We start from the raw sequence: 22,448 nt of genomic DNA, 5'->3' as shown, positions 1-22,448 counted from the left end.
CTGTCTCTCTATGTGCTCTCCCTGCTTCTCTTCCATTGTTGGTGCTGACTCACCTCTCCAGACTTGAGTCCCTTCTCCCTCCTGGGACGTTAGTCTCCCTGAGCCCACTTCTGTGGGACCTTGTAGACCTGGTGCAGGATATCACCCTTAGGACCCAGGAAGAGCGAGAAACCATGGAAGGTAGGAGCCCTCAACCTCTCCCACCACCATTTGACAATCAGGGAAACTGGGATATGCCAACTATGAAAATCCTTGCTCTTTATCTCCATCACTACCAAAAACTCCTATATCCAGGTCCTCCAACAGACTTCAGCTCCCGGCACCTCTTCTGTCCTCAGTGCCGAGTTCTCAGGATCCAAGCTCCTGTCAACCTCTGTATCGCCAGGACCATGGCTCCCAGCATCCCTTCTGTCCTTGGGAGCCAAGCTCCCATCAACCTCTATGTCCCCAGGGCCACAGCTCCAAGTGATTCCTTTCCTTTTCAATTCTCAGTTTACCTTTCTGTAAACTGGGGAAAGAGGTGTCGTGCTGGATAATCTCTAATCTTCCCATGGCTCATGTTCTCTGTGTTAAGATAAGTGGGAAAGAGGTGTCCAACCTGGATTTGGGATACTGGGTTAGGGGTTAGCTAAGGGTTATCTTTCCTCCCAAGAACCTATAGGTCCCCTGCTCATGGCTCTAACCAATGTCTCCTGCTGCAGCTGCAGGGCACCCTGTGGGATGTTGGTTTGGTTCTCATCTGTCTTTTTTTTTTTTTTTTCTTTCTTTTTTTGCAGTACGCGGGCCTCTCGCTGCTGTGACCTCTCCCGCTGCGGAGCACAGGCTCCGGACGCGCAGGCTCAGCGGCCATGGCTCACGGGCCCAGCCGCCCCGCGGCATATGGGATCTTCCCGGATCGGGGCACGAACCCGTGTCCCCTGCATCTGCAGGCGGACTCTCAACCACTGCGCCACCAGGGAAGCCCTCATCTGTCTTTTTTGGTTCCACCTTTTCTTCCACCTGAGGTGGTCCTGTCCTTATCCTACTTCAGGGTACTTTATCCATTAGGGTTTTCATGCCAGTGACAGAAAATCCAACCCAACTGGGTTAAGAAAAAGAGGATTGTTTCACATATAAAAAAGTCTTGGGGGGCTTCCCTGGTGGCTCAGTGGTTGGGAATCCGCCTGCCAATGCAGGGGACACGGGTTCGAGCCCTGGTCCGGGAAGATCCCACATACCACGGAGCAACTAAGCCCGTGCACCATAACTACTGAGCCTGTGCTCTAGAGCCCATGAGCCATAACTACTGAGTCCACGTGCCACAACTACTGAAGCCCACACACCTAGAGCCCGTGCTCCGCAACAAGAGAAGCCACCACAATGAAAAGCCCGCGCACTGCAACGAAGAGTAGCCCCCGCTCACCGCAACCAGAGAAAAGCCCGCGCACAGCAACGAAGACAACACAGCCAAAAAAATTAAATGAATAAAATAAAAATAATAAAATAAATAAATTTATTTAAAAAAAATTCTTGGGTATGACTGGCTTCAAAATGGTCTGTCCTAAGGGTAAATAGTCCCTTCGTGTTGCAGGATGGCTGGCAAATACCTCTGGGGCCACACTTTTCCCTCACATTTGGAGAGGGATAGAGAGAGAAAAAGACAGACTGAGAGAGTCAGACTGTGGGAGACTGAGCAGAGGAGAGACTTGAAGAAGCTCCCTCAGCAGAGTGAGGAAACATTTTTCCTTAGAAGCCCCCCAAAAACCTTCCATTGTGTCTCATTGGTCCAGATGATGCCACCTGCCTATCACTGAACCAATATCACTGGCCAGGGGATGAGATTAAGCTGGTTAAATTAGATATGAGCCACAGGCTCCCCCTACCATGAGGTCAGAGGTGAAATTAGATTTCTCAAGCAGAAATAGACATTGGGGAGACAACTGCTGTGCCTGCTCTTCTGGGGGGATGGGCTGCACACCGTGCGTTGACTATTCTTGAGTTTTTGAGGTCCAGGGATTTTGTTAGTTGTTTTCTCAGCATTATTCTGCGAGATAATAAAAATATATATTGGTCTCTGCCCCTGGTTCCTGGCACGGAGCTCCTGAAACCCTCGTAGTTACCTAAGTGATAAGAACACCAGGAGAATCTTTTGTTCTAATATTTAGTCTTTGACCCCAGTTCCCCACACAAGGATCCTGAAATCCTTGTCATTTCTTGGGTGATAAGAGTGTCTCTTGTTCTAATAGGTGATATTTGGTGGGCTTCTGGATGAGGGCTGGTCACCGAAAAGACCGAACTGTGATTACAAGCATGGAATTTTCAGCCCTGATCCCCATTCTCTTGAAAATGGAGTTAATGATCCATGATGCCTACATGATAAAGCCTCCATAAAAATCCCAATAGTATGGGGTTCAGGGAGCTTCTAGTTTGGTGAACACGTGCAGGTGCTGGGAGAATGACATGCCCAGAGAGGGCATGGAAGCTGTGTGCCCCCTGACACATACCTTGCCCTATTCATCTCTTCCATCTGGGTGTTCTTCTGTATCCTTTATCGTATCCTTTTATAATAAACTGGTAAATGTAAGTAATTGTTTTCCTGAGTCCTGTGAGCCCCTCTAGCAGGTTAATCAAACCTGAAGAGGGGGGTCATGAGAACTTCTGATTTGTAGCTGATTGGTCAGGAGCACAATCTGGACTTTCAATTGTCATCTGAAGTGGGGACTGTGGGACTGAGCCCTTAATCTGTGGGATCTGATGCTATTTCCAGGTAGGTAGTGTCAGAATTGACCAGAAGGTGTCACAGAGAATTGCTTGGTGTGGGGGGGGAACCCCACCCCCACATTTGGTGACCAGAAGTGTTGTGAGTGTGGTAGTAGTGTGAGAATAAAGGAGACACACAGGAGAAAGACACTGTAGGGAAGAACTGAGTTGTTCCCTATACAGGAGGAAGACTGGGTAGGTGTTTTTTCCTAATACACATTCCCTCCTCCTTTGTTGCTTCCTAAAAGAATCCTGATCTTGTTCAGGCATCAACCTTTCTTTAATAGCCAGATGATGTGTAGGAAGCCCTAGGAGTAGGGTCTGAATATACATCACCAAATATTGTGGTTCCATGCCCCTTTCTGTGAATGCTATAGGCATGGGGGTATGAAACAAATCAGGTGAATAAAATGTGGGGAGAGCAAGTCAGCCTGGAAGTTTTGGGATAAGCTTTCTTTGCTTTAAAAAAGACACCCAAGGGCTTCCCTGGTGGCGCAGTGGTTGAGAGTCCGCCTGCCGATGCAGGGGACACGGGTTCGTGCCCCGATCCGGGAAGATCCCACATGCCGCGGAGCGGCTGGGCCCGTGAGCCATGGTCGCTGAGCCTGCGCGTCCGCAGCCTGTGCTCCGCAACGGGAGAGGCCACAGCAGTGAGAGGCCCGCGTACTGCAAAAAAAAAAAAAAAAAAAAAGACACCCAAGAAGAGATGGCCCTTTGTTATTGCTTCTGAATGTGGGTGTGATGTCTGGAACTGCAGTGGCCATCTTAAGGCCATGAGGTAGATAAGCTTGAATGGATCCTTCAGGACATAATGGAAACATTGAATAAGTCAACCCAAGAACCGCCCTAACTCCTGAGCTCTTGTTCTGTGAGATAATCAATTTCCTCTTTGTTTCAACCCTTTTGAGTTGGGTGTACTCTTAAATACAGCCCTGGCTACCATATTGCCTGCGATTCACATAGAATACATGGAGGCAGCCCTGCTTGCAGATTAAAACACTGTAAGTGGTAGTTTTCTTTTTCGATTGCTCCCCCATCCTTGTGATAGGATCTCTCTCACAGAGGTGGTTTTCTCAGCTCTGGCCAAGTGGGTTGTTTATCATGAGAATTGCCTGACCAGTGGATGCCTGTTTACAACCTGAACAACTGTATGTGGTGGCTCTGACGTAAACTTCCCTGGCCATAGCCGTGGAGGTCGTAGGCAGAGCCCTCACCCAAACTGGACCCCACCAGAGAAGAGTCTGTCCGTTAAAATTTTAGAACCAGACAAAAGTAGTTCTTGACATTTCAAGGGCATATTTGGCTACTATGCTTGAAGCAGAAGGTAGTCTGTGAAGAGACAAAAATAAAGTGAAAGCCCAGCCCATGAGGGAAACCACACACTCAGGGTAGGAGAGAGAGTGACACAGAGGGACAGAGAGATTTTGCAAAACAGAGACAACATTGATTTCACACAGCTTTTCAATTCTGTTTCTTGTCCCTGGTGCAGCCCAGAGACCTAGCTCTTGTTCGGATCTAAACTTCCAATAAAGCTGTCGTTTTTGCTTGAGTCAGCTTAAACAGATTTTATTTCTTGCAACAGAGATCCCTGAACAAAAACTTGGGAGCCATTTACTATGAGGTCCTGATCACAAGGTCTGGTGTAGAACATTCTGAGAAATTTATCTCTAGCCTCAATATCTGCACCATGGGACATGTATTTCCAACCTTTGATCCCCACAGTAGGGCATCATGGGAGATGCAATCTTAGACTCCAATCTCTGCCATAGGGTCTCCTGGGAAATGCAGCCGTAGCTTCAATTTCTGCTGTAAGGCATCACGGGAAATGTATTCCTTAGCCTCCAATCTCTGCCGTGGGGTATCATGATGAATGCAATCCTAGCCTCCACTTGTCACCCAGGGGAGCAATCCGAGGGTCCCTAACCCACACTTAAACTCTCTCTATAAAACATGTACACCTATCTTACACAAGGAGGTAAGGAAGCCACCCCCCACCCCTCCCATTTCTAATAAAAACCTCACTCTGGGCAAACTTGCAAAAAACCTGACTGTATCTGTATTTTCTAGCTGTGTTTACAAGACAGGAACAAGAGAGCGTTAACCATAAGACATCGGTATAAGCTGACTGAACTTCAAAACTGGGATAAAGGTTGCTCTACAGCTCATTACCATCTCACTGTAACAATAAGATCTCTGCCCACTGGGCCATATTGGTTCAACCCAATTCCCACCCAGACACTCGAGGGCCGAACAAGGGCATAAAAAGGCATGAACTGCATTCTGGGAAATCACCACCCATTTCCATGAATCAGGATGACAAAAGACCTCCACCCCCAATAACCTTTTTCACCTTTTTCTATAAAAAGCTTGTCCCCGGTTGTAATCAGAGCTTCCCTTCTCCATTCTTGGGCCATTGAATAAAAACCTGTCTTGCTCGCGCCAAACTCAATTTCGTTATTGGCAGAACCTGAGCGGGAAAGAACTTCCTGAAGGACGGGGTTGAGGTCGGGTGGGAGGCGGGGCTTTGGTTCCGTTAGGGCCCCACGATGGGGGGGCCTCCCATCTAATTCAGTAACACAATTTCTGCTGTAGGGCATCACGGGAAAGGTGAAACTAGCCTCAATTTTAATTATGAAGCATCTTAGAAAATGTCATCTTAGCCTCATCTCTGCCTTAGGGCATCATGGGAGATATAGCCCTAGCCCAGGTTTTGTCGTAAGGTACCACAGAAGATGTAGTCTTTCCTTCCTTCCCTCCCTCCTTTCTTCATCACCTGCCATGTCCTGGGCGCTAATCTAGGTACTGAGAATACAGTAGAGAGCAAATAGAAGGGCTTGCCTTTTAGGGAGATTCTAGTGGGGAGAGTGAGCAAAAAAACAGACAAACAAGTGACTGTTTCAGCCAACCACTGCAGCATAACAGAATACTCCAAAACTCAGCTATGTAAAACCACAACCTCTTTATTTTATGTTTCTGTGGGTTGGGAATTTGAGCAAAAGGCATAGTGAGATCAGTGCGTATCTGCTCCACAGTGGACCGGGGCCAAAGTGGGCTGGCTTGAACAGCTGGAGATGGATGGGCTGATTCACATCTGAAACCTTGGTGCTGACTGTTGGCTGGTGGTGTGGGTTGAATTGTGTCCCCCCAGAATATGCTGAAATCCTAACCCCCAGGTTCCATGAATGTGACCTTATAAGGAAGTAGGGTCTTTGTAGATGTGATAAGTTAAGATGAGGTCAAACTGCGTTAGGGTGGGCCCCTAAATCCAATGACTGGTATCCTTATAAGGACAGAGAGATCTGGAGACACACAGTCCTATTCACAGGAAAGAAGTTCACGTGACAACAGAGGCAAGGACTGGAGTGATGCAGCCACAAGCCAAGGACTACCGAGCATTGTCGGCAACCCTCAGAAGCTAGGAAGAGGCCCAGAAGGATTTTTCCCCAGAGACTTTAGAAGAAGCATGGCTCTGCCAACACCTTGATTTTTTTGTTTCTAGTATCCAGAAGTCGAGAGAATAATAAGTTTCTGTTGTTTGAAGCCACTGCCTTTGTAACTTTGTAGTAATTTATCATGGCAGCCCTAGGAAATGAAAACAGCTGGGTTTCTCAGGTCTCCTGCACATTACATCTGCTGGAGTTGCCGTGTCCAGGGTAGCTCCTTCACTCACTTGGCTGGTGTGTGGGCTGAGATGGCTGCAACATCTGGGGCTCTGTCTTCAAGTGGCATCCAAGCACGAGTAGCTTGGGTGTCCTCAGAGCATGGCAGTCTCAGTGCAGGAGGACTCTGACCCAGCAACGAGCTTCCCCAGGGTTGGACGGTTTCTGAAACCCCCGGCCCAGAGCATGGCATGGCGTCACTTCCACCACATTCTCTTGGCCAAAGCGGTCACGGAGCCAGTCATGCTCAAGGGGTGGTGACGTTGACCCCATCCCTTTAGGCAACCACAGAGACAGTTGCTGATATGTGATTTGAGGAGATCCTAAAAAGAAATCCTGTCCCTCAGGGGGGGAGGGAAAACTGGGAGTTTGGGATTGACATACACACACTACTATATTTTAAAAAGATGGGCTTCCCTGGTGGCGCAGTGGTTGAGAGTCCGCCTGCAGATGCAGGGGACACGGGTTCGTGACCCGGTCCGGGAAGATCCCACATGCCGTGGAGCGGCTGGGCCCGTGAGCCATGGCCACTGAGCCTGCGCGTCCGGAGCCTGTGCTCCGCAACGGGAGAGGCCACAAGAGTGAGAGGCCCGCGTACCGCAAAAAAAAAAAAAAGAAAAGAAAAGAAAAGAAACCCTGTCCTTCACCTGCCCCCAAATACCACAGAAAATGCCCTTTTTCTTCATCAGCCATAGGGCCCCAGGGGAACGTAATTTTGTGTCTGTGGGCTTGCCTCAGCGAACCATGGAAAACATGAATTCTGCCATGGTACTCAGTCCCACTGAAATGGTAGTTCTGTCTTTTTCTCAGTTTGTCTGTGGGTATCCTAGGAAATATAGCCCAGCCTTTATCTCCTGCCCCCAGGGCAGCAGGGGAATGAGGTCCAGTCTCTACTCCTCACTGCAGGGCATCCAGGGGTCATCTCCTAGTCATCTCCTATCTCAGAGCCCCCTAGGAAATGCAGACATGTCTCCTTAGACCAACAAAGTAGTCTGGACCTTTGGATGTGGGAGAAGAGACTGGAAGGTTAGTGCTTGGGTGAGTGAGTTGGAAGGTTGCATTTGGAGCCCAGAAATAGATGTGGAAGTGGCTTAGGGTGGAAGCCTGCATGGGACAGCTCCCAAGGCTGGGACCTCGAGTGCTTGGGCCCTACAATATGACCCCTAATTCCAGGAGCCTGAGGAAACGTGTCCCCCAATCGTCCTCTCTGGAGAAGGGCAGATCTGGCTTTGTTCACTGATACAAAAATCTTTATTTAAGTACAAAATATTAAATAAAACAAATATTAATTAATAATAACAGCGGCAACAATATTAATATCACAAGAGCTCTCGCCTGCTGGCCCGTAGCCTTCCTCTAGTTTTTCTCCTCTGATTCTCACAGTTCTCTGAGATAGGTGTTTCGGCAGCTGGGAAAACTAAGGCCCAGAGAGGGGAGCACACTGGTCTGAGGTCACACAGCAAGTCAGTAGGTCTGGGAGCTAAGGGAAGGGCAAAGGGGTCTCCTGAATCCAGCCAGGGCAGTGGGATTTTGGGGTTCAGGTGCAGAGGAAAGTACCTCCCCACAGTCTGGCAGTTATAAGCAGGGTGACAAAGAGGCTGAGGTGGGCAGGGCCAGGCAGGGGGGCACCCCCCGTGTGGGGCTGGGTAACCAGGTCTGGATGGTTACAGCCATTTCCAGTACAGCAAGAGACGTTGAGATGGGTGAGGCTGAAAGCTTCAGCCACAGGGAGGCGTTGGCACCAGGAGGGGGTGGCACAGCCTCTTATGGTGTAGCTTGGGTTCCCCAGTCCTGAGGAGAGAGAAGACCATGTGAGACTCCCAGCTCTCGGGCCTGGGACTGGAATTCTCACTGGGTACCAGTGAGAATACTGGTACCCAGTGAGAATTGCCCAGGTAGAATACTACCTCGTGGTGGGTACCCCCAGAGAAAGCAGCAGGTCTAAGTGTGGTCCTGGGACCCCTGGGGCTCCTTCCCTCAGACCCTTCCAGGGGATCTGTGAAGTCAAGCTTATTTTTGTAATAATGCTAAAACCTCACTTGCCTTTTCATGCTCTCACAAATATGTTGTGCTCTCACAAGGGGTTTCCTAGAAACCCTAGGACATGTGATCTTGCAACAGACTGAACGCAGAAGCAGATATGAGGGTCCAGCTGTCTTCTATTAAGCCAGATATTAAAAAGATTGCAAAATGGTAGAACAATGCCAGTCTTCTCGTTCAATTTTTTCATTTTGGACAACATCTCCTTTTTTTCTTTCATAAAAATATGTCCACATGTCGTGCGTTTTCAATTGTTCTTTTAAAATGAACAAATACTATAGATATGACTGATGTAAGCAATAATTTTTCAGAGCGAGAAGGAATTTTGAGAGCCCAAAGTTTGAGAACCTCTGGAATAAAGGAACCTGCCCAGAACTTCACAGGATAGGATCCTGGGAGGTCCACCGGAAGTCCCACCCACCCACGGAAGTCCCACCCCCAAAGAAATCCACATTTCTGTGGCCCAAGTATACATTTCCTAATGAACAAGTCCTAATTTCTTACTGCACTCTGCACTCTCCTGAAGGAAGTCCCACCTTCTCCAACAGGATGATCCACCTCAATTAAGTCCAGCTTCATGGGAAGTTACTTCTTGCAGAACCCCCCATCCCCCCCATAAGTATCCTCTCCCAGCCTCCTAATGGCTCACCATTAGTGCCAGTGGCTTCCAGACATTGATTCATGGGGCCTCGGCAGTCAGTGAGGGAAGTCTCTTTAGAGGAACATCCATGGGTGCTGTTCCCCTCACAGCTGTAACACTGGAAGCCGTTCAGTGGCAGGTTTTGAAGCTCCAGGACTTGGAAGAAGACCAAGTGACACAGACACCAAAGAAATTAGCATGAGCGGTTCACAGCATTACATCCCCAGGACTCCCAACTCTCAGCCCTAGATGTCGTGGAGCCCTCTTGTGGTCAGGAATTGGAACAGCATCCTCTTTTGGGGGGGTTCTCTAGGGTCTGCGAGAGAAATTCCAACCCTCAGCTCCCCACGAGCCCCCACCTGCCTAGACACAGGGTAAGACGAAACAGTCCTTGCCCTCAGAGAACTTACGATTTAGAGCTACACTGTCCCATATGGTAGCCACTAGCCACATGTGGTTGTTTACATTGACATTGAAATTAATATTAAATAATAAAAAATTATTGCTTATGCTAGTCATATCTATGGATATTTACTGCATTGGAAATGAAAACCAAGAGACTTTTAAAAATGTATTGGTGGGCTTCCCTGGTGGCGCAGCGGTTGAGAGTCCGCCTGCCGATGCAGGGGACACGGGTTCGTGCCCCGGTCCGGGAAGATCCCACATGCCGCGGAGCAGCTGGGCCCGTGAGCCATGGCCACTGAACCTGCGCATCCGGAGCCTGTGCTCCACAACGGGAGAGGCCACAACAGTGAGAGGCCCGCGTACCGCAAAAAAAAAAAAAAAAAAAATGTATTAGTTCATTTTAAAAGAAAACTTGAAAACTCACGACATGTGGACATATTTTTAAAAAATAAAAAGGAGACATTTTCCAAGTATCAAGTGCTCAAAAGCCATATATAGTAGAGGCTACCATATCCGACAGCACAGATACAGAACATTTCCATCACCATGGAAAGTCCTGTTGGACAGTAGTGATTTATAGAGACAGAATAACACAAAGGATCTAGATTATATTGAAGGGCAGAGTTAGGGAAATTTTCCCTGAGGACAATGTTTTAAAGCTGAGACCTAACGAATCAGAAGTAGCCAGCCAGGTGAACTCCTGGGGGAGAGGTGTTCCTGGTGGAGGGTACTGCATGTGCAAAGGCCATGAGACAGACACATGCTGGATTAGAGAGGGCATAGTAGAGTCTTTGCATTGCATTCTAAAAGCAAGGGGAAGGCGTTGAAGTGGTTGAGGAAGAGTGACATGATTTGATTTACAGTAAGCTGTTGGTGGGAATGTAAATTGATACAGCCACTATGGAAAACAGTATGCAGGTTCCTTAAACTAAAAATAGAACTACCATATGACCCAGCAATCCCACTACTGGGCATATACCCTGAGAGAACCATAATTAAAAAAGAGACATGCACCACAATGTTCACTGCAGCACTATTTACAATAGCCAGGTCATGGAACCAACCTAAATGTCCATTGACAGATGAATGGATAAAGAAGATGTGGCACATGTATACAATGGAATATTACTCAGCCATAAAAAGAAACGAAACTGAGTTATTTGTAGTGAGGTAGATGGACCTAGAGTCTGTCATACAGAGTGAAGTAAGTCAGAAAGAGAAAAACAAATACCATATGCTAACGCATCTATATGGAATTAAAAAATAATGGTACTGATGAACCTAGTGGCAGGGCAGGAATAAAGAGGTAGACATAGAGAATGGACTTGATGCCATGGGGTGGGAGGGCGAAGCTGGGGCGAAGTGAGAGTAGCATCGACGTATATACACTACCGAATGTAAAATAGTTGGCTGGTGGGAAGCAGCAGCACAGCAGAGGGAGATTGGCTCGGTGCTTTGCGATGACCTAGAGGGGTGGGATAGGGAGGATGGGAGGGAGGCTCAAGAGGGAGGGGATATGGGGACATGTGTATGCATATGGCTGATTCGCCTTGTTGTGCAACAGAAACTAACACGGTATTGTGAAGCAATTATACTCCAATGAAGATCTATTAAAAAAAAAAATCACTCTTGCTGCTGTGTTGAACATTGGCTGTAGGGTAGCAGGAGGACAAGCAAGGTCATTGCAAGAATCTAGGTGCGCAGCCATGGTGGCTTGCACCAGGATGGCGAGCAGTGGAAGGATTCAAGAGGATATAGAAGCATAAAGCACAGGTCTTGGTGAAGCTTTGCTAGTTTCATTGAATTCCCACAAAATCCTTCTTTGAGAAAGGGCTTGATAGGTCCACTTTTCAGAGAAGGAAACAGAGAGGAGGGTTTCCCTTCAAGCAAGCAGCAGTCAGCCTGAGTGCACCTCCCCACCCCAATCCCAGTCCTCACGTCAGGTCCCCTGCCCCTTACCTGGGCCCCCATTGCATTTGGTGGTGTTGCAGCACCGCAGGAAGTGGAAGGTGTGGTTGTTGTGGAAGCCAGTGGGGCCTGGGCAGCCAGGAAGGTTGCCACAGCCTCGGGAGTGGCGCTCATCCCTTGGACTCTCTGTGGGGGCAGAGGAGGAGGTCAGATTGTTGATGAGGGGCTGAGATTGGATTTGCCCATGGTAGCAGTCCTCTGTCCATCCTCTGCTTCATCCTTCATTATAGGACCCTCATTTTATTGGAAGCAACCATATATCTAGCCAAAAGACACAATTTCCAGCCTCCATAGGTAGAGTCAAGTGGCTAAGTTCTGGTCAACGTGATCTAAGTAGAAAGATTTTATGGGACTTCTAGAAAGGAGAACATTTACAGAAGGAGGGGTGCCCCCCTTTTGCCCCTTCTTTTCTCCCCTCCTTCTTCCTGGAACTTGGACATGAGGTCTGGAGCTCAGGCAGCCATCCTGGACTATGAGGCAATCTTGAGAATGGAAGCAATATGTAAGAAATGAGAAGACATTTGGGTTCCTGGTGACTGTGGAACTGTCCTAGTGGCCCTGGACTTCCCATCACTGGACTTTCTGTGTGAGTACTAACTTTCTACCTTGCTTAAATCCTGGTTATTTGGGGGTTGTTGTTAAGTGCAGCCTTGGGGAGGAGCAAAGCAGGGAGGGGGAGTTGCTGGCAGGTTGGGGCTCACCTTCCAGGCTCTGGTGGGTTACCACATCCAGGCACTGTTCTCCAGGGTTGCGGCATTGCAGGGTCTTGTCCCGGCCCATCTCACAGCTCAGATCTGACGAGGCACAGGAAGCACATTCGAGGTAACGGCTTCGGGGAAAGTTAGAAACCTGGCCTGTTTAGGGAGGATTAGGAGGGTGAGACTCCATGGGGAGAGTCCTGGAGACCCAGCTTCCTTGAGGACTCACTTCAGCATCAATTCTTCCTTATCCCACCCTTCAGCCAATCATCAAGTGCTGTCCATCCCACCGCCTGAATCTTTCTAGAATCCATCCCCTCCTTTCCAGCTCCATGACCAGGTCAGACCTCCTTCAATACCAGCTTCCTCTCTGGCCTCCTGGTTTCCATTCTTGCCCTTCCCACCCCAGTGCATCCCACATAGCCCTAGAAGTATGTTCCTAATACGCAAATCTGACCCTGCCTCTCCTCTGCTCAACACTCTTCCATGGGTCCCCAGTGCCTTCAGAATAAAATCCAAGAAACTCAGCGTGGCTTTCAAGTTCCATCAAAGACTGGGTCCTGGTCACCTTTCCTGCCTCATCTCCCTCCACCAGCCACTCAGACTCTACACCGGTTTTCCTCAGTCCCTGAGTATACATGCTGACTCCTGCCCAGCCTTTGCATCTGCTGTGGTCTTTGCCTAGAACCCTATCCCTGCTCCCTATTTTCCCTATCTCCTACTCATTCTTCAGAGGCCATCTTCTCCAATTTTGCCTCCTCCGAGAAGCCTTCCTTGACCTCCCAGGCTGGATTAGGTGCCTCTCGGGGCTCCCTAATCCCAGCCCTGCCCACTCTGGGTCATCCCCGTCTGGTGACAAGTCTGTTTCCCTCACTGTTTGTTTGCTTTTGGTCATGCCACATGGCTTCTGAGATCTTAGTACCCCCACCAGGGATGGAATCCGTGCCCCCTGCAGGGAAGCATGGAGTCCTAACCACTGGACTGCCAGGGAATTCCCTGTTTTTTCTTTTTTTCACTCTTTTTGTTTGTTTGCTTGTTTGTTTCCTTCTATGGATTCAGTCCCAGGAGGGTAGGGCCAGGGTTATCTTGGTCATTATTATGTCCCAACACAACCCAGCACAAGGCTGGGGCCCGAGAAGATATTCAATAAATATTTGTTAAATGAATGAATGAATGAACAATTACTTAAAACCCTTCTATTGTTCCCTGTGGTAGCCAGCTTCCAAGATGGCCCCCAGTGATCCCTGCTTCCTGGTATTTGTCCCTTGTGTAGTCCCTTCCCATAAAGAATAGAGCTGACCTGTGGAACCAGTAGGATACTGTGGAAATGATGGTGTGTGACTTCTGTGTTAGATCACACAAGACATTGAGATCTCTTCCCGGCTCTCTCTTGGACCACTTGCTCTGGGGGAAGCCAGCTGCCATGTTGTAAGGACACTCAAGCAGCCCCACCGCGAGGTCTACATGGTGAGGAGCTGAGACTTTTGCCAAAGCCATGGGAGCTGGTCATCCGTGTGAATGAAGCTACCTTGGGCGCCTTCTGATGACTGCAGTCCACTGTCATCTTGACTACGACATGATGAAAGACGCAGAACCGCCTAGCTAAGCCACTCCCAGAATCATGACCTTCAAAAACTTTGTGAAAGAATACATGCTTACTTTTGTTTTAAGCTTTGGGGCAATCTTTAATGCGGCGATAGATATTTAATACACTACCCAATCATGTCAGAGGTCAAAGCCTCATCTGATCGATCTGTGATAAACTGGCCTCTCACACGGACCTTCCAGTCCAGGCCAAGTGGATGAGTTACTTTTCCCTGGAAACACCAGAGTCATCCCTCTGCCTAGGCCTTGGCTCACACCATTCCCAAGCCTGGCATGCCCTTCCCTTCGTGACCCCAGATACCCGAGTTTGAGTTTGGGCCAAGTCTTAGAGAAATGAGAGGGCTCTCTGAGCCAAGGCTCTCCACGGGCAGGCCAGCAGCTGTAATTAGGCGAATCACCTACCTCCAAAGCCAGATCTTTCCCACCCTCTCCCAAAAGAAAAATAACTAGAAGGCTGACAGCCCACATCTTCTAATATGAACCACCATGAAAATGAAAACACGAGCTGCCATCACTGTCAAAATAGCTCATACCACGCGTGGGTCTCCTCTGTGAGCTCTTCTTCTTATGTCACTCTTCTAAATGTGGGTGATCCTCAGGCTCTGTCTTAGGCCCTTTTTTCATTTCTCATGGTACACACTCTCTCCCATGGGATGTTATCCATTGACAGAGTTTTATCTCCACCTATCTGCTGGGAACTCAGAAATCTCTCTCCAGGTAAGACTTCTCTCCCAGCTCCATAGCTGTATACCCAAGGGCCTCCTGGAGGCCCTTCAAACACCTGAATCTCTACCTGCCCCCAACAAGACTCTCCATCTTCTCCAAACTGCTCCTTCTCCTGAATTCCACATCTCTGAGATGGCCCCATCTGGTCCCCTAGGGTAGAATCCTGGCAGACTCCTTGATCCTCCATATCTAGGCACCCATCTGATACTTCCACTGCCCTGTCTTCTGGTTCTGTAATCCTTTTGCTCTACTGTTTCTGATATCCAGTAAGTACATCTATTGAGTTCTTAATTTTAGTTCCTGTTCTTTTTTTGGTTTTATTTAGTGCCTGTTCTTTATTTCTGTTGGAATCATTTAAAAATTGGTTTCCAGATTTCTGCTAAAAAGTAACCTTTCCTCTATTTTCTTGAATATATTGATCATAGCTCTTTTAAAGTTCCCCTGTCTAGTAACTCCAATATCTGATTCATGGGCTTCCCTGGTGGCGCAGTGGTTGAGGGTCCGCCTGCCGATGCAGGGGACACGGGTTCGTGCCCCAGTCCAGGAAGATCCCACATGCCACGGAGCGGTTGGGCCCGTGAGCCATAGCCGCTGAGCCTGTGCGTCCGGAGCCTGTGCTCCGCAACGGGAGAGGCCACAACAGTGAGAGGCTCGCGTACCGCAAAAAAAAAAAAAAAAAAAATATGATTCATGACAAGTCTGTTTCTATTGTGGGATTTTTCTCTTGGTTTCCGGTCAGTTGGTCCTTTCTGTTCTCTTCAGGGTACCTTGTACGTTTTGACTAGATGCCAGACACAGACGGCTATTTGTAAAAGCTCTAAATGATGTTATATTCTGCCAGAGAGGATTAGGTTTTCTTTCTGTCTAAGATCCGACGTATGCATTTTTAGGGCTGGTCTATTTCAGTTTTGCCCTTACTCCTAGGATGTGGTCCCAGGGGAAAGCCTGAGACCTCTCTTTCCAGCGTGGCAACTTCGGTCCCCCAGCGTCATATGCCTGCTGGAATTCCTGCTCAGTGCTGTAGCTTCCCAGATACTATTTTCTGTAGAGTTCCTTGGAGTCTCACCCTATGCATGCACGGCTTGCCAATGACTTGAAGGAAATTTGCAGATTTGGGGACTCCCTTTTCTGTAGTTCCATGCATTCCAGGATTTTACTTCTCATTTTCCAGACACTCTGGCAACCCCAGACTCCAACCTCTGCCTTGTCAGTCTAGCGACGATCTCTTTTCTATTTGCGTTCTAGTTCCCTTCCAGAGCAGTGAATTGGCAAGTGCATTCAAGGAAAAAGCCAGCTTGTCTGTGGAATTCGACTTCTGTGCTCCCCTTATTTCGAAGATTGGAGCACCTCAACTTCCTCTCTTCATTTGCTTGCTCTTGAGTGACTTTAATCATTGTTTATAATTTGTCCAGCTTTTATAACTGTCATTGGCAGGGGGGTTGGTCTGATACAGGTGACTCCACATGACCAGAACTGCATAACCACCCCTACATCTAATCCATTATCACACTCTGCTCATCTACCTGCTAAATAGCTCGTAACTCCAACCACTTCTCTCCATTTGCACAGCAGACACTCTCTTCTTCTTCTTCTTTTTTTTTTTTTTTTTTTCGGCTGCACCACGCGGCATGTGGGATCTTAGTTCCCCCACCAGGGAATGAACCCGCGTCCCCTGCAGTGGAAGCACGGAGTCTAACCACTGGACCGCCAGGGAAATCCCTACACTCTCTTCTTTATCTGGACAACCTCACGCACCTCCAAGTTGGTCTCACCTCATCTACCTTCCCTCCATCCTTCCTTCCCTCCTATCTCTCTTCCACTCTGAGGTCAGAATAACATGTCAAAAAACACAAATCTGAGGGCTTCCCTGGTGGCGCAGTGGTTGAGAGTCCGCCTGCCGATGCAGGGGACATGGGTTCGTGCCCTGGTCCTGGAAGATCCCACATGCCACGGAGCGGCTGGGCCCGTCAGCCATGGCCGCTGAGCCTGCGCGTCTGGAGCCTGTGCTCCACAATGGGAGAGGCCACAACAGTGAGAGGCCCGCGTACAGGAAAAAAAAAAAAAAATCTGATAGTGATGCTCTGTACTTGAAACGCTTTCATGACCTCCCAGTGTTTCCCAGATGAAGTCTATATGCCCCACCATAGCCTAGAAGGCCCTGTATAATGTGACCTTGCCAATTTCAGCAGTTCCTCTTGCCCCATCTCGCCCTTCCTCCAGCCATGCTACTCTCACCCTCCTCTGGGCCTTTATATCTGTTGCTCCCTCTGTCTGGAAAAGCCTTTCTACTGTCTTTTTAACAGTCTGACTCCTTTTCATCCCTCAAGATCCAGCTTAGCTGTTGCTTCCTGTATAGGAAACCTTCCCTGACCTGAGTCAAGTATCTCTTGATTCTTAGTTATCTCAGCCCTGATCACTCTGGCCTCTGTTTCCCCTGTCTCAGCCCTGACAATTCTGGACTGTGCTTCCCTATTACAGCTCTGACCTCTCTGGTCTCTGTTTCCCCTATCATGGTCCTGACTCCCTTGCATGTGCTTCCGCATCCCAGCTGCGACTAATCAGGGCAGTCACCGTCAGGTGATGGGTCCGTCCGCCTCCCCCCAGCCCCGCCCACATACACATACACGCTAGACTATGAGCCCCATAGGGGCAGGGCCCAAGGCTATCTTGGTCACTCCTGTGTCCCCAGTATCACAGAAGAACAGGATGTGGTTTAACCAACTATTCTAGTCATCACAAACAGGGTAAAATGGTGTTAGATATGGGGCTGATAGGGACTTCCCTGGCGGTCTAGTGGTTAAGATTGAGCACTTCCAATGCAGGTGGCATGGGTTCGATCCCTGGTCAGGGAACTAAGATCCTACATGCTGCGTGGCACGGCCAAAAAGATAAAAGGGGGGAAGCTGATATAGATATATTAGTTATTAAATTACTGAATTGACAGCTGCTGCCCAAGAGGACCCCTGACCGCTCCCAACCCTCTCTGTACTTTATTTTTTTGGCCACGCTGCACAGCTTGTGGGATCTCAGTTCCCCGACCAGGGATTGAACCTGGGTCACGGCAGTAAAAGCCCAGAATCCTAACCACTCGGCCACCAGGGAACTCCCTGCAAACCTGGCTTTAGAACTCTCATGTCCTCAAGATCCACTAAAGGGGTGACACCAGGCCCAGCAAGTGGCCTCCAGTTCTGACTGGTCAATATTATTCTGCGGCACTGACCAATATGGTTAAATATTTTGACTATTATCTCTGATTACGAGTATTATTTAGACTCAATTACAAGTGCTTTCCTTCAGCACATCTAACAGAGAGAGGAAGCCATCTAACAGAGAGAGGAAGCCAGCATCCTCTCTTGTCATTTCCTTGAAAATAAATCTCTGATTCAGTCCCCACCAACAGATGAAAGTTCAAGGTCAGGATAAATGAAAATCTAGTGTAATCGGGATGGATGAAGAACAAGGGAAAAAACCCAGTGCAGAGGCAGGTGCTCTGCTTCCTGACATCATTGTGACTAGACTGGCCTGAACCCATTTCCTTCCTCACCAGGGCCAGAAAGAGGAATCTGTCTGACTGTGCACCATGGGTCCATTCGCTCCCCAACCTTCCTCTGCTGTGAGAACTTGGGGAATTTGAGCCTTTCTAAGTCTTTTTCTTATGCTGACCAGAGCCTAAAGGCATGAAACTCAACAAAAAGCCTTATGCAAGTTTCTTCACATTCTTATTTGTTGCCCAACTTAAGAATCATCGATTCTAGGGAAATTTCCAAGCCCACGGCAGCCTGTCTGATTCCCTCCTATTCTGACTTCCTTTAAGAACTCTGAGTCTTTGGTATCTCTGGTCTTTGTATCCCTTGCTGAGCATCTATTGCTTGAATCATCTCCTGTCCCATGAAAAAAGTTACATGGCGAAAACATCAGTGAGATACCTCACGTACCTCTCAAGTGGGTGTGTGTGTGTGTGGCTTCTTAAAGGCAGGTGTTGCATCTTATAAATAACAACCACACACACACACATACACACACCCCCACAAACACATATGAGATGGGATAGGATTAGGGATGGGATGCGTTTGTAGATGGCAGTGGGATTGGGGACAGTTGAGATGAGGTGGGGTTGATTAGGTGATAGGATGAGAGATGTCTTTGGAAGGAGGATGGGTTTGAGTTGGAGCGTGTTGAGGATAAAAGGAAGTTGGGGACGGGATTGGAGGTGAGGTTGAGTTGGGGTTGGAGCCAGGCTGGAGATGTGTTTAGGATAAGGAAAGGTTTGGGCCGGGGTAAGGCATGGAGCTGGGGTTGGGGTGGCCTAGGATGAGGGATAGGACCAGGATGATGATGGAGGTTGAGCTGGGGATGGTTTGGGGTTGGGGATGGTGAGGGCTGCCCTACTCACCAGGACTGGGCTTGTTGCACAAGTCTGACCCACACACGGCCTCTGTCAGGGTGATGATCTGCGTGCCAGTCCGATAGCTCATGGTCCTGTTGGTCTTTTCTGGGTGGGTACAGCCTCTCTCCACCACCTCCAGCTCATCACCTTCAATAAGGAATGTCTCATTGTCACCGCAGAGGCTCCCCTGGGCCCAACCAGCCTCTGACACTCCTGGTTACAAGGTCACTCGCTCCCAGGGCTGATCCCTGCCAGGCCTCTCCTCTTGCTTGAGTCCAACTCTCTCTGTTCTAGAGCTATGCACCCTCCCCCCAACCCCCTACACTGGAAGCCTACTTTCTTTTAGTGATAACACCATCCCTGGGACCTTCTGGATCCTTCTACCCGCTCCCTCCTAGCTTGGTGATCTTAGCAGGGAGATGCCTCTGATAGGAACCTTTAAAGGAAAATGCTTCGAGCTTACCAAAAATATAAGAGAATGATGTAATAAATACTGTGCTTTCATCACCAAACTTTATAAAATATTAGCATTTTGCTATATTTGTTTCAGATCTTTTTAAAAAAAGAAACCAAGTTTAAAAGACAGTTAAAGCCTCCTGGTTACCTCCCTCCCTCAAATCCCACTTCCCTTACGCTCTGTCCAGAGGCAACCACAGGTGTAGGTAATTCTAACACCTCTGTATGCAGAATATTTATTATTGTTTATTTGTATATCGTTTATTTATTTTGATTGTTAGATACTATTTCTATTAAAAGGTGTCAAACTCTGCAACGTGCTTTTTTGTTTTTCTTTCAACCTTACATTTTTGACACGTATCCAGGTTAATACCTGCAGCCCTAGCTCCTTCATTTAAGCTGCTGTGGGGTATAATGCGTGATTATACTGTAACGTTTTTCCTCTGCTGACAACTGACTTCAGTCTTTCCAGTTTTCCATATCACAAACGTTCAGTCTAAGAACATTCTTTGACAGGTGTCTCTGGGCAAGTGTGGCCAAGGTTCTCTGGGGTCTCTACATTCCTAAAGTCCAACTGCTTGTTGTAGGGTATGTTCATCTTTAACCAGATATTGCCTATTGCCACGTGGCTCTGTTTGGTGGATGCACCAATTTACCCCCTAACAGCAAAGCCCGCATCTCCACAGCCTCATCGACCTCAGTATCGTCAGATTTTTCTTTTCTTTTTTTGCTGCACCAAGTGGTAGGCCGGATCTTAGTTCCCCAACCAGGGATCGAACCCGTGCCCGCTGCACTGGGAGCACAGAGTCTTAACTACTGGACTTCCAGGGAAGTCCCTGTCAGAGTTTTAAATGCTTGTCCATCTGGGGGCTTGTAACCGGTCTCCGTGTCTTTTTCATGCGTATTTCCCCGATGGCTCGTGAAATAAGGTTTCTTTGTCACTCCCGTTCCCTGCTCCAGCTCACCTTCCCATATGCGCAGGACCGTGGTCCTGCAGAGGTCCTGGCCGGGGGCACACTCTTCCACCCTGCAACTCCCGGTAGTCTTACACAGCATGCACCGCAGGCCCCAGGAGACTGGGGGCAGAGGGGGGAGAGGAGAGGTGTTATCGCTCTGCGCCAGGATCCCGCTCTCGCCCCGTTAAGCCCCAACACCTGGACCAATTCTCCAGGCCAGGTGCACTCAGGTTCGGACTCCACTTTTGCCCGCCCCTGGGTTCCAAGGCTGGTTTCCAAACCGCTATACCATCCTTAGGCCAACGTTCTATCTCCACCCTCTACCCTAAAGTTCTTTCTCCGTCCACAGGTCCTTCCCAAGTCCAGCCCTCGCTCGCTTTCCCTTTCACTCTGTCTGAGCGCCGGGCCCATCCTGAAACTCCAACCCCCCTCCTCTCCGCGGGTGTGGACGTTCTAGCCCGGCTCCCAATTAGGTCCTTTCCTCCACCCCGCCCGCCTCGGCCTACTCCGCCTCGCGAGCTCTCCTAGGGGTGTTCTAGCCTCACCAACTCCAGCTAGTCTTTATGTTCTACCCCCGTTCCCGGTGCCCTCCACTAATGCCCACTGGCTCTCCTCCCCTCCGTAGCCTCTCCCCAGCGTTCTCTCTCTCCACCCAACAGTCCACACCGAACTTCTAACTCCGCGTATCAGCCGTGCGGAGATTCTAATCCCACTACTACCGTGGCCTCCCCAGAAGTTCTCCCCGCTCCCACTAGCTGCTCCGGAACTGTTAGCCCCTCCCACTTCCCCTCCCCGAAGTTCTGGCCCCGCCCACTAGCTCCGCCCCAAGGCCTATCCCTGCCCATCACGTCTCCCTTGCGGTCCCTTCCCCGCTCCAAATTCGGAGTCCCCTTCCAAGTCGTTACTCATTCTAGGCCTCCCGCGGTCCGGAAAGCTTTCCCGGTTATTCATTACCGAACCATCTCCCAACCCCTACCCCCAACCCGGCCCTGCCGCGCCCTGACAGCAGTTCCTTCTCAACTTCCTTTCATTTTCCAACCCTTTTTAGATTTTCCAGAGAAAGGAGGTGAGAGGTCTCGTCGGCTAGAGGATAGTGAAAGGGAAGGCACCTCGAAGGACGAGCCTTGGGTCCCCGGCCCCCGGCTCCGCGACGCTGAGCCTGACTTTCTTTAGACCTTTTGTTAAATGAGACGGTGTCCTCCCTGTCTTGCAAATGTGTCTGTGTGTGCGTGTGTGTGTGTGTGTGTGTGTAGGGGGGGAGGGGGTGATCTGATAGAGGGGAGAGGGCTGTAGGAGCCCCCTGCGGGTCAGAATCCCACTTACAAGGACTTGCTGTGTGACCTTGGACCAGTTACTTAACCTCTCTGTGCCTCAGTTTCTCTGTAAACGAGGTTAAAATAGTTCCGCCCGCCCAGTTGGCAGTTGCAAGGAAGGAGCTTAGAAGAGTGCCTGGACTAAAGAGCGTACTCACTACATGGCGGCTGTTGTTAAGCGCCTTCGCTCTACGAATATTTCCTGAGCGTCTACTGTGTGCCTGGTACCGTGCCGTGTGAGGCTGCAGACAGCAGGAGAATTATTATTTGAATGTGGGTGGAGGGGCTGGGGACTGAGCCCTCCTCCAAGTCATCAGACTCTGAGCTCTCTTCCCTTCCTCTCCCGCCTCCCTTCCCTCCGGTCTGACCCGGTCCCCAGCGCAGAGATTCGGGCACCCAGCCCCTACCTGGAATGCAGGTCTGAGCCAACAATAGCAACACAGGCAGCGGGCGGCCCATGTCCGGCGGCGGCTCCTCTCCGCGGTCTCCCTGCACCTCTCAGTCTGGCCTCCGGGAGGAGACAGTTATGTGGCCCTGGGGGCTCCTCCCAGAGGTTTGCGAAAGAGCGAGTCAGCTCCAGATGCGTGGGTCATCCACCCCCACCCACCTTCCTCAAAAACTTCCTTTACCAGGACGCGCCAGCGAGGGGTAGGGGGGCTGGCTCTGCTCTGACTCACGCTGGCCGGCCGTGGTCACAGCTCTCCCCAGACTGCCTGGGTGCAAATTCCATTTCTCTCTCTTCCTGCCATGGGACCTTGGGCAAGGGCCCTCACCCCTCGGATTAAAACTTGTCACGAGGGAAAATATGTGCCTATTATTAGATAATATAGGTCTTTCTTTAGTTTTGTTAGGAAGG

At 49.4% G+C, this 22,448-nt stretch overlaps 1 protein-coding gene across 3 annotated transcripts; it reads right to left on the bottom strand.

Annotated features, from left to right (window-relative positions):
- Positions 1–7,704: 7,704 nt before the first annotated feature.
- PLAUR (plasminogen activator, urokinase receptor) lies at positions 7,705–22,123 on the bottom strand. 3 transcript variants are annotated; one of them, XM_082677748.1, is made up of 7 exons: positions 22,000–22,123; positions 20,289–20,399; positions 18,874–19,014; positions 12,153–12,305; positions 11,443–11,577; positions 9,088–9,234; positions 7,705–8,189 (listed from the first exon to the last, which is right to left on the bottom strand). In XM_082677748.1, exons 1-7 carry the CDS (start codon positions 22,049–22,051, stop codon positions 7,936–7,938), a joined length of 993 nt encoding a protein of 330 aa, XP_082533874.1. In that variant the 5' UTR covers positions 22,052–22,123; the 3' UTR covers positions 7,705–7,935. The 3 variants fall into 3 exon arrangements, with proteins under 3 accessions (XP_082533874.1, XP_082533875.1, XP_082533876.1); XM_082677749.1 differs by having other exon boundaries at positions 12,153–12,245; XM_082677750.1 differs by lacking the exon at positions 20,289–20,399 and having other exon boundaries at positions 22,000–22,076.
- Positions 22,124–22,448: the final 325 nt, after the last annotated feature.

The sequence above is a fragment of the Grampus griseus genome (genome assembly GCF_964374135.1).
Source record: "Grampus griseus genome assembly, chromosome: 19".
Lineage (NCBI taxonomy): Eukaryota > Metazoa > Chordata > Mammalia > Artiodactyla > Delphinidae > Grampus > Grampus griseus.
The sequence above is the reverse complement of the archived record's forward strand: the minus strand, read 5'-3'. Positions and strand labels throughout refer to the sequence as shown.

Bases quoted from the DNA above. Each gene is read 5' to 3' on its own strand.
- PLAUR (XM_082677748.1), bottom strand. From the start codon at position 22,051: ATGGGCCGCCCGCTGCCTGTGTTGCTATTGTTGGCTCAGACCTGCATT. The intron at 19,015-20,288 runs GTGAGCTGGAGC...TCCTTATTGAAG, and splicing joins GGTCCTGCGCATATGGGAAG to GTGATGAGCTGGAGGTGGTG. The intron at 9,235-11,442 runs GTAAGGGGCAGG...TCTTCTTCCAAG, and splicing joins CAAATGCAATGGGGGCCCAG to TCCTGGAGCTTCAAAACCTG.